The 12,675-nt window shown below is 41.8% G+C and overlaps 1 protein-coding gene across 1 annotated transcript in view; it reads left to right on the top strand.

Annotated features, from left to right (window-relative positions):
- The first annotated feature begins 2,508 nt into the window (after nt 1-2,508).
- Nucleotides 2,509-12,675, top strand: part of LOC126267764 (gustatory and odorant receptor 24-like) — a 135,046-nt gene continuing 124,879 nt past the window's right edge. Inside the window, exon 1 of the mRNA XM_049973068.1 lies at nt 2,509-2,683. Within this exon, the coding sequence (XP_049829025.1) occupies nt 2,509-2,683 (175 nt within the window). The remainder of the gene's footprint in view (nt 2,684-12,675) is intronic.

The following is a 12,675-nucleotide window of genomic DNA, read 5'->3' as shown; positions in this document are numbered from 1 at the left end:
GCAGAACGATTTCTTCAATTTCAATTCTATTCTGCCTTCGGAATGTTAGCGGCCGAATTCTTTGGGTACTTGCTGTTTCAGTAGAGCTCGTTACTTTCTACTGTTCTGTCGCTTTCCCAGGAGTCACACACCTGATTCCACCCATAGCATGGAGTCTATCTTTGCCTGTCATTGTTGCAATGTTGAAGTCAGCATTATCGAAAAAGAATTGCTAGAACGAATAATCTGAGATACTTGGTTTCCAGAACTGAACGGCAGAAGCCTCAAATAAAGCCGCAGTGCTGTATGAAGGGTAGAAACCCATATTCAAGACAATTTCAATAATGTTTTTTGATCCCACTTTACGAAACAAGTACACTGCAAGACCAAGTTGCATTGGGGAGATAAATGAAGGTCTGGTAGCTGACACAATCGCATGGGATATTGCTGTACATTTTTTTAAAGGGGACTGTTCACTACTTTGACCACACTCTTCACAAATTTGTGTAAAGTGTCAGGAACCATAACTTCGCCTTCTCTGTCATGTCATTGATAACTGCATAGCCGGCAACACTGTAATGTGTCATTCTTACATCTTCACGGAAGATAGCTGCTGCTGCTTCTACTATTCTCTTTCTCTCACCTTTTTCATTAACGGCTCGTTCATTGTACAACTGATTCAAATGTTTGTGTCCACTGCCTCGAAAACTGGGCGAGTTTTTGGCATTGTGGCAAACAAGACCCCATCACCGAAGTGTTCAGTCTGTTTGTTTTTCAGAGTTTTTATAGTATTTTCTCTCCTTCTGAGAGACATTCATAAACTTTCTGCTACAAATCGAGCAGTGAAAATTAAAAATTGAGACTGCTATGAACTATCTAAAAATTTGCATAATTCTGGAAAAGTGGCATCAAAGTTGGTACTTCGAGGGCGGCCTCTTTTTCGAACAGAGGAGGGGTTCCCACCAATTTAGCGTAGCAATCTTGATGATAATGGCCTTCTGCAGCTACGGAACACAAAACACTGTTGGTGCGTTCGACAACCTTTCTACCGAAATCATCATCGCGTTTCTTTGATTTCTCAAGCTGTGTATGTTTCACAGTTAAAGAGCGAACTTCAAACAATCCAAGGCGTTTGAGGAGTGGTTTTTTTGTTTCCGCCTTTATGCCACACTTTTCATCACATATGAAACAGTCTTTTTTGAAATTGAGTGGATAAGAGGAAGATTATCTCAAACTTTTATCATCTGCTTGTGCAACATACTGAGTAATTAGTTTCCTTATATTACGTTCCAAATATATATATTCACGTCGTTATACCTTATACACTTAAGCTCAGTCAAGCGTTCTGTAGAAGATTATGAGCCCCATTATTCCGTTCCTTGCTGACGCGTATCAGAATTTCCAAGCCTTTCGTCACTTCCGAAACAGATTTACCACAAATAAAACAGATATTAGGGTCCAGCATTATTGTTTTCTCAGTCCAGACAAAAGAAATGAGACTAAGAAGAAGCTCTTCATAACACCACAAAATGATAAATACTGTCACAAAAACAGAACTCTCTGGCACTACAGTTCACAACATTAAGTCAACGGAACTGGAGACTAGATAGGAAGAAACGGCAGCGACGATAGTGGTAGGAGAGCGCTGAGTGAATGGGAAGGGGAACTTGCCGTTTTCGTTATTGGCACATACTCCTGATTTCAACAATACTGATCGCAAAAGAAATATCATCTAGTAGAATATATAGCCTACGAAATATTTATATACACTAAATTACGCTTTTCATTTAAATACCTTGCTAAGTAACGAAACTTTAACTATTACGTTAGCAGAATTCAATCAATTATTATACCTCAAATACCAATTATATAAATGGAAAGATGCACAAGCTGTTTTTCGTGTACAGTTTTGCGAGGAATATATTTAGTAATAAGAACTCCGTTCGAAAAGTGAGCCTTTTTGCGTACAATTTTAAAAAATGGTACAAATTGACTTTTGGAGGGGATAAACTGATAATGCCCCCCCCCCCATACTAAGAGGAACTTTTCTGTTATTTATTACTACACCCTACATGAGTAATTTCCAGAAGTTTCAAAACTTTATACATTTTCCCCCCATTTGCTGATTTTCTTACTAATTTACCTGGAGTAAATGGGAAGTATCTTAACAAATGTACTACATGAGCATGCACCTATCACGTTCACTTCGTATTTGCACTAGCTACTTTCACTTCTGAAGGCTGATGACAGCTGTTGCTCGAAGGATTTAGCTTTAGGTATTGCCTTCATCTTAAGGTTTGGGGGGAAATTTGTTTATCTTTATTTTTGTGTGTTTTACGGGGAAGTACGTGGGTGGGGTTAGGAACTTATTTTGTTTTTGGTTTCTTCTTCCTTCAGTGCATTAGTTTCTTAAGGCTGCAGTGCTTTATCGGTCGAGCATTGCAATGGGTCGATTTGCACTAGCAAATGATGACATAAATATCTGTTCCAGTGTGTCAAGAGCAGGCGTAGCAGACCGCCTGGAGCACGATGAGAGCCACGGTATGGGCTTCCCACTCGCGGGTGACAGATAGCGTGCACTGCAGCGACGCTAGACCACAGAAGAAGAACGCTGATGCACTGGGGGTCTTCGCGAGTGACCTGAAACCTTCCCTCACACTGATGAAGGCGTTGGGTCTGCTGCCCATAAAAGGCCTGCAAACAGGTACTACTACTAACGTTGCCACGTTGTCTCTTTGCTTTTGGCAGCTGAACAAACTTTTGCTTTTTTCCTACTTTTCTCATTTAGTTTACTGTTAACTAAGAAAAGTATGATGTAGATAGCTAATACTTTTAATGGTGTGTTTTCGGTGCTCTGCCGAGTTGTTTCCATTGCCTGATGCTAAATGTGAAGATTTTCGATCTTCTGAACAACTTTGCTTACAGACAGATATACGAGGCGTGTTTGTTAAGCAAGTACCGTTTACCACACCGCAGTCGCAGCGTTGCGGGCGGCGTTCTGCGCATGCATACATTTGTTGTCTACGCACTGACGCCATTATAGTCTGATTCTTCCTTGTTCACGTTGTGTACTGAGTGTTTAAGATGCCTCCGATAATCGTGAGTCCCGCCGACTGTGAAGTACGAGCTCTTATAAGATTTCTTAGTGCTAAAGGCCTAAAAGCGATCGATATTCATCGTGAGATCTGTGCAGTTTACGGAGAAAACATTATGAGTGATGGAATGGTAAGAAAGTGGGTGAGAGCATTTAAACATGGCCGCACAAATCTGCATGATGAACAACCGAGTGGGCGTCCTTCGGTCGTTAATGAAAGTTTGGTGCAGGAAGTGGGCAATAAGGTGAGAGGAAAAAGGCGCTTTACGACTTCCTCCTTGCGGGATGACTTTCCTAATGGTTCTCGTAGTGTTTTGTATGGCATTGTGACCGAGCACTTGAATTAACGAGAACTATGCGCACGTTGGATACCGAAAATATTGACGGATGTGCACAAAACCAAACGCTTAGACGGTGCATTGACTTTGGTTGGTTCAAATGGCTCTGAGCACTGTGGGACTTAACATCTATGGTCATCAATCCCCTAGAACTACTTAAACCTAACTAACTTAAGGACTTCACACAACACCCACTCATCACGAGGCAGAGAAAATCCCTGACCACGCCGGGAATCGAACCCGGGAACCTGTGCGTGGGAAGCGAGAACGCTACCGCACAACCACGAGCTGCGGACGCACTGACTTTCCTTGAACGGTATCACAACGACGGTGATGATTTCTTAAGCCAAATTGTTAAGGGCGATGAAACATGGTTGGCCTACGTCACACCAGAATCAAAGCAACAGTCCACAGAATGGCGGCATTCAGATTCACACAGAAAAGTGAAGTTTAAGCAAACAATTTCTGCCCTGAAAATCATGTGCCCAGTTTTTTGGGACAGAAAAGGAATATTGATTCTGGAATCTGTGCCTTGTAATGAGACAATCAATGCAGCAGCTTAGTGTAAGACATTGCACAATCTGCCCCGTTCAATTGAGAACAAAAGACGTGGCAAGTTAAGCAAGGGCATCGTTTTGCTGCAAGACAATGCCCGTCCGCATGTGGCGAATCAGACTAAAGATCTCACCACATCTTTTCGATGGGAAACTCTAGATCATCCTCCGTACAGCCCCGATCTTGCGCCCAGTGACTACCATCTGTTGCTGTACTTGAAGAAACACCTAGGCGGTCAGCGTCTTCAATACGATGACGAAGTCAAAACAGTGGTGATGCAGTGGTTAACAAGTCAGGCGACAGACTTCTATGAGGAGGGTATTCAAAAACTGGTACAACGTTATGACAAGTGCCTCAATATTGACGGAAATTATGGAGAAAGGTAGATAAAGGTACTGGCTTTCATGTAAAAATAAAATTATTGCGATAGCACGTCTTTTTTTAAATTTCGAAACGGTACTTATTTAAAAAAACACGCCTTGTGTACCGGTTCTATAAATAAAATTTCAAAACGTATGGAGGCTCTTCTCAGTGGATTAGGCGTTTCACGTAACTTCATTAAGGATCTTAGAACACAAGCACTGGTGGCACCATGATTGAATGGTCTTACTAATGTACACAAGGGAGGAATTCCTCTAACACCCATAGTTAGAAATACTGGTACCCCTGCATACCAGTTGACAAGCTGGGTGAAACATATTCTTAGCAAATATGTGGGGAAATGCAAACATTAAATCGTAATTCCACTGACTTTGTACACCGCCTCATCAACTGTGGTCCTGGGATATGCATACTATGATCAGTTTAAATGTGGTCTCCCTCTTTACGAGGATCCTACTTTCTAATTCCTTGGAAATAAACATGGAGAAGTTCGACGGGTATTTCACAGATTTTTTAGCTACAGTCTGAAAAAAAGTGCATGAAATGGACAACAACTCGACAGGACACCCGAAAGCACACCATTAATTACTCATTCCAAGAAAACTTGAGAGATCACAGATTATGCTTTACTGATAAATACACAGGCCAAAGAATTAGTCATGACTAGAAATCATCACGCTAATATTGGGTGACCTGAAAGCACTCCAGTAGTCATGCCAAGAAGTCATTAAGAAGTACACAGTTCAAAAATTAGTCATCACTAGGAATCATTACTGGATGACACCACCTCTAGCCTTGATAATGTCCTCAGTCTAGAGAGGAAATGAGTCCACAAGTTTCTTTAGATATCTCAGGTAGGATGTCAATGAGAGTTTTCGCACAACCTTCATTGTTACCATATTTTCTGTGACCTACTTTCCTCTGTCACGTCATGCAGCCAAGCCAGATTTCCTCCCTTACTACTCCCCACTCTTCTGATATCACAATCCAAGATGTCGGAACTGCGTCACTTGTCTCACACCACTGACGTGTCTGTGGAATAGGATAGGAACGTTTTTTATGTATATAAACAATTAGGGGCAACTGCAGGCCGCCAACGGGTCTGTGGGTGTGCTGGTGCGAGAGCCATTGCATTGGTGTGGGCAGAAGGACTGCCACGACTGCTGATCAACAGCAGGGCTGGGATCAGCTGACTAGAGAGCCTGGCGCAAAACGACGCTAACTGCACGACCACTGTCTGCAAACTGTGTGACATTAGATAGTTTGTACGACCAGCCACAGCACAACTTCTGGATGCATAGCTGTAGATGATTATCTGTTAATAACACCTACTACGCCCATTTTCTTTCCTCGGGAATGAATTCATGTCTTTGCAACAAAGAAATGCAATAATGTGATAGCATCAAAATGCATAAACATTCTGATATGTTCAGGCAAGAGGTATTTGAGCTTTTTGTGCACTCAGACACAGGCTGATACTGAACGTTTTAGCGCTGTGTGTAAATGCACTCTTTACCGCCAAGTTTCTGAGCTATTACTAGCACCAGAGTGCAAAAACATTATGATACACTTAGTGAGCTATTTCTGGCGAGACACAGTGCCAAGCCTGCACTAGAATGCACAAATATTCTGAAGAGAAAGTCATGACCAATACAACAGGACCAAATACCAATTTTCATCACATCATTCAGTTTAAATGTTAGCAGGAGTAAATATGATAATACTGTAATTGGGGTTTTCTCTTTTGAGACCGCCGCGGTGGTCTAGCGGTTCTAGGCGCTCAGTCCGGAACCGCGCGACTGCTACGGTCGCAGGTTGGAATCCTGCCTCAGGCATGGATGTGTGTGACGTCTTTAGGTTAGTTAGGTTTAAGTAGTTCTAAGTTCTAGACGACTAATGACATAGATGTTAGTCCCATAGTGCTCAGAGCCATTTGAACCATTTTTTTCTCTTTTGATGCTAGTCATTTGTCGGGCTGAGTATTACTGCAAAGGGCATTTGATTCTAAAGCATTATGCCAGGGTGAAAAACACCAAATAAATAACATTTTCTCTCTTAACAAGATGTGGGCAGGGTGGGTTCTCCCTTGGATCGGGTATGAGGTAGAATGAAACAGCATTTTACATAAGATAACTTTTTTTGAAAGATTTGTACAGTGGTTTCCTTACTGGGTTGTTCTGGCTGGGAGAGCGGCAGCTGTGCCGTTTGTGAAGCCTTCTGCTGCGTGGGCGGCGGCGTCTGATTATGCCTGACGGTGTGTATCTAGTGTCGCTGTTTCGCCCACTTGACTGGAGACCCGCATCGTGAGGTGGCCTGTTTAATTATTGAGAACTAAGTCGTGAATCGGATGGTGATACCTCGGATATGGCGTCCCAGCGTTTCTCTTCTCTAAGCGGCCGCGTGTGTCAGTGTTGTGCGTCGGCCAGCGGAGCGGCGCGCCGGGGGAAGGCCGGTGTCCCGGACTCGAACAACGGACTCCAGCTTGCCAGTCTTTGGCCGTCAGATGTTCATCACCAGCTCACAGGTCACTGCTGATGTGAGGCCGTCTCCTTCCCGTCCTCACGAGTCACCAGGGTACGTAAAAATCAGTTCCTGCATGACGGTCTTCAGCACCGACTGAACTGTACTGCAGCTAACCTGAACTGAAAACTACTCTCTTTCGGGCCCAGTGCGTTTCGCGTATTTATTCACTTCAGTTCACTGGAGGTGAACCACTTCACGCTCATTGCCTCTTCTGTCACATTGAAAAGCTTCTCGAAGAATCTTCTTAACGTCGGTCTTTGGCTCTTGGAATGGAGGCGAGGGCCTTCGATCACATGTGACAATTGAGAAACACGTGAGCCGGTCGGGCGATGCCTTGACGGCTGAATCGACAGCCTCTGCTTATGTTGGGAGGGCGATGGCTTCTCCTGATGTGCTGACTTCACGGTCATCGCCTTTGCTGCTTTGCCGCTGTTTGCCAGTGTTAAACTAAAGTAAGTTTTTCGTTTATTTTCTAATTCCTACTTCACTTCACATTGATTTCACTATCTTAAGTACCACTCAACAATACCGAAACGCTATCAGATCATGAATTCAACTCTTTTTGAGCACCCTCAGTATTGTGTCAGTAAAGTAATATTGTACTTGAGAGGAATCGTCTTGATTATGACTCAGTTCTAACTGTGGTCTTGTGTGCTCAGAATACTCAAACTCCTGCAGCGCTGTTGGGCATTCATAAAAAATACTCAGGTGACTTCGCATGAACAGCTTAACTGCATAATAAGAGAGAGAACACTCATTTGTAAGAAGAGACTTTTAAGTCATTAATATACAATAGCTACTATGCTCTCAATCAACAAATAACCTGGCAGCCACGTGTGTACGGATTTTACGAAAATTTGTATACCAATTTGATAGAGCTAATATGGCAAACTCTACATACTGCTACAGAAACCATTGTTCAGTAATATGATGCATGCTCTGCATCACTACATTATAGTGTGTACAAATGCAATACACTGGTTGTAGGCATAAGCATGTCTACATATCCAGGTGTATGTAAGACTTGATAAATAAAAATGTGTAAGACATGAGTGTATCTCGTTTTTCCCCTATAAAATCACCGAGCGAGTTGACGCAGTGGTTAGCTCACTGATCTCGCATTCGGGACGATGATGATTCAGTCCCGTGTCCGGCCATCCTGATTTAGGTTTTCCATGATTTCCCTAAATCGCCCCAGGCAAAGGCTAGGATGGTTCCTTTGACAGGGCACGGCCGACTTCCCCATCCTTCCCTAATCCGATGAGACCGATGACCTTGCTGTTTGGTCTCTTCCCCCCAAATAACCCAACCCCTTTCCCATCCCTATAAAATCCCTGGTATGCTAATGTAAACATGTAGTCATCACTATAAATGGAAGTATGGAATATTCTCTTCACAAAGTCTTTGTAATAACTAACCAGTCTGCCAATACTGCAGAAAAATAGAAGAAGAATGGAACATTCCTGTTTGACAGTATACAAATGATAAATGTAGGTACACTGGATTATGGCAAGACGAACGTTATTTTGTTATTTTTGATGCACCCAGATGGAGTTCAGTTCCAGCATCTGTATGTATTTTCAAAAACGTCATTCTAGCCTAATCACTATACACGTACATCAGAAAAAGTTTTGTACCCAGAACTTAAGATAGACGTTGACTGTGGATATTGTATCACAGACACAGTCCCTTTGACTGTTCAAAGATATCACTAAACCCAACGAAAGATGTAAACAACCATGCATGAGCAGCGCCTATTAGGCAGAGGGGGTCTGACAGCCGATCAATTCAAGTCATTCCACCAGGAAGGAGGTACACGGCTCTTGTTATCTGCAGTTTAACCATGCCTAGAATGCCAATACCGTGGTTCGATCGCATCCGCATTGTTACTCTGTGCCAGGAAGGGCTCTCAACAAGGGAAGTGTCCAGGCGTCTCTGAGTGAACCAAAGCGATGTTGTTCGGACATGGAGGAGATACAGAGAGGAACTGTCGATGAAATGCCTCGCTCAGGCCGCCCCAGGGCTACTACTGCAGCGGATGACCGGTACCAACGGATTATGGCTCGGAGGAACACTGACTGCAACGCCACCATGTTTAATAATGCTTTTCCTCCAGCAACAGGACGTCGTGTTACAACTCAAACTGTCCGCAATAGGCTTCATGATGGGCAGCTTCACTCACGACGTCCCTGGCGAGGTCCATTTTTGCAACCACGACACCATGGAGCGCAGTACAGATTAACCCATCAACTTGCCGAATGGACCGCTCATGATTGGTATCACGTTCTCTCCACCGATGAGCGTCGCATATGCCTTCAATGAGACAATCGTCATAGACATGTTTGGAGGCAACCCGATCAGGCTGAACGCCTTAGACACATTGTCCAGCGAGTACAGCAAGGTGGAGGTTCCCTGATGTTTTGGAGTGGCATTATGTGGGGTCGACGTACGCCGCTGGTGCTCATGGAAGGCATTGTTATGGCTGTATGATACGGGAACGCCATCCTCCGACCGATAGTGAAACCATATTGGCAGCATATTGGCGAGACATTCGTGTTCATGGACGACAATTCGCGCCCCCATCGTGTTCATCTTGTGAACGTTCAGGATAACGACGTCGCTCGACTAGAGTGGCCAGTATGTTCTCCAGACATGAACCCTATCGAACATGCCTGGGATAGATTGAAAAGGGCTGTTTATGGACGACGTGATCCACCAACCACTCTAACGGATTTACGCCGAATCGCCGTTGAGGAGTGGGATAGTCTGGACCAATAGTGACTTGATGTACTTGTGGATAGTATGTCATGACAAATGCTGGCATGCATCAGTGCAAGAGGTCGTGCTACTGGGTACTAGAGGTTCTGGTGTGTATAGCAATCTGGAGCACCACCTCTGAGTGTCTCACTGTATGGTGGTACAACATGCAACGTGTGGTTTTCATGAGGAATAAAAAGGGCGGAAATGATGTTTATGTTGATCTTTGTTCCAATTTTCTGTACAAATTCCGAAACTCACGGAACCAAGATGATGCAAAACTTTTTTCGATGTGTGTATTACAGGAGGTGTTGTCAGGTTTATGCTATAACATACGTGCTATCCAGTGAAAGCAGAGATATTTCTCTGCCAGAAATAATAAAGCCGAACACTATGTTTATATCTCATGATATTGCAGTGGAAAACCAATATCAAACACGGAACTATTTCTCCTTCAGCTGTCATATGGGGTACATGTACTCATATTTTATCTGAGTCACACATACTCTAGGATACTGAAGCAGCTCTCAAACAAGGTAATAAGATGGAATTTTCTCATTTTGGGAACACTGAAGGACGATCTGTTTTAGTTGTTAAAAACTATTCAACAACTAAGATCGCATAAAATACTCCTCTATTTAAGGCACTTTGCTGTCATCTTCGGATCTTAAAATCTTTTTGTTGTAAAACATGTTTGCTTTATGCTGAACCTCTTGCATAAGATGTCAAATGGATTTTTATCCTCCTTGTACCTGAGGTTCAGCGTAAAATAAACATATTTTACAGCAAAGAGATTTAAGATCTGGAGATGGCAGCAAAGTTAGATGAAATTGGTTGTCTTAAATAAAAAAAATATTTTATGCAATCTGGGCTGCTGCATGGCTTTTAATAAGATAACATAATTTTAAAACACATTTATCAAGCACACGTAGAAACTGACATGATGTTCAATGAATTTATAACTTAATGTGGAGACTGTTGGAATTACACACATATGGGCTATTGGTTATTCATAAAACAAGACAGCTGTATGACAGGCGACACGTATAAAACTTTGAAGAGTTGATGATGGCACATGTATAGTAAAAAATAGGTAATTACACTAGCTGGCCAAAGTGGGCATGAGGTTCTAGGCGCTGCAGTCTGGAACCGCGAGATCGCTACAGTCGCAGGTTCGAATCCTGCCTCGGGCATGGATGTGTGTGATGTCCTTAGATTGGTTAGGTTTAACTAGTTCTAAGTTCTAGGCGACTAATGACCTCAGAAGTTGAGTCCCATAGTGCTCAGAGCCATTTGAGCCATAATTACACTATTATACATCACAGTACTTACAAATTTTCACACATGACTCCCAGCATGCAGTTGGAAAGGAAGCAGAATATCCGTTTGTAAGTTGACACAAAAATTGAGATGATCAGTGATAGCAACAAACTCCAATCTAAAAATATTCAAACGCCCAATGAAGGTCTCAAATGCCATACTACAAAAATTGAAACACTCAACAAAATTCTAATGGATACAAATGCTTGAGTAGAAACCCATTTTCTAGTAATTTTGAAGTTAATCAAGTTAGTTGCAAGGGGTGAAAGAGTTGAAAAAGCCCTGAAGGAGTAAAAGTATATAAGTTGTATACTATCTGAAAGTCTGTTTTGTGTATACAACATGTCAGTAAGACATAAAGTCATTTCAGCACGCAAAGCTATCCAGGTAAATTATGACTGCTAAGGTGAAGGCTTTTAGAAAGGGGGCAATGTCTCAGAGAAAGGTTTAGGCCTATTACTAATTCCTTTGAACAGTTACCAAAGGAAGATGATAGCTGCAAAGAAGAAATACCATTGGCTGTTTCATTAACTATCACAGTGATAGTAAGGTAGATAGAATATATGGAGTAAGCAGGGAAAAGCTGTATATGTTTGGTTCACAACCCATAAGTTTAACCAAGCATGCAATACACTTAGGCGATAGAGAATTTCAAAGAATGATAAGATTACTAAATCTGACATTCTTGAAAACTTCAAACCTTGACAAATATTTACCAAAATATACAGAAGTGTGTGCTCAACTATTATGTATGATTGATGTCATAGAGAAATGGAAAACCCAAACAGTGGAAAATACCAAAATACTAAAATTTTATTAAACTGGCACTGTGTGGTTGACCTGCCAATGACAACTTAAAACAATGAACAATCCTAACAGAATAGTTGAATGATTAAGACTGCTTATAGCACTGACCACAACAGGAATAAAGCTCATTTGAATGAAATCATTTCAATCACTTGAGAGCTTCAAGAAAAAGATAACACTGGATAATTGTGGCAGTAGTTTAAGAAGTCCACGAAATATTCCTGCATGAACATGTTATAATGCAAGCTTTAGATGACTTATGGCATGTGGATAATCAGATATAAGATAATATTCATGGGAAAGTAAATGTTTTAAAGATATGTTAATGGTAATGAGTATTGATACATATTCCAAATTTGCTTTGGCCTTACTTGAGAAAACAAATATGAGGAAGGAACTTTCAGAGATAGCAGATCAATTGTTGCAGGCAAGCATGAATTGCTGCCCAGACAACCTTCAAAGTGACAAAGACAGAGAGTTTTGAAACAGATATTTGAAGATAGTACCAGAGCAGTGTATTCAACATTCTCCAAAATGGAAGCAAGTATCATAGCATGTTTGAATGCAATAATAAAACCAAACATGGATTCATTTTAATCTCCAGAGATCACAGTATCACTAAATCATAAGTCTAACAATAAAAATAAAAACAAATGATGTTTGTGGTAATAAGCTTCTAAATACCATATACAGTTATATTAAAGTGGTGGATCAGAGCAAACAGAAGTTTAATGTAGGTGATATAGTATATATTTTAAAATTCAAGACTACATAAGAGACAGAACGTCTATCAGACTGGTAAATCGAGATATTTACAGTACTCGAGGATCAGTGGATTAATCGTAGAACTTAGATTGTGGAAGATAGCAGAGGTAGCCAAGTAGCAGCAGTTTTTGACAGTGAAGAATTATAGAGGGGAAC

Source organism: Schistocerca gregaria, chromosome 4, assembly GCF_023897955.1.
Source record: "Schistocerca gregaria isolate iqSchGreg1 chromosome 4, iqSchGreg1.2, whole genome shotgun sequence".
Classification (NCBI taxonomy): Eukaryota; Metazoa; Arthropoda; class Insecta; order Orthoptera; family Acrididae; genus Schistocerca; species Schistocerca gregaria.
The sequence above is the reverse complement of the archived record's forward strand: the minus strand, read 5'-3'. Positions and strand labels throughout refer to the sequence as shown.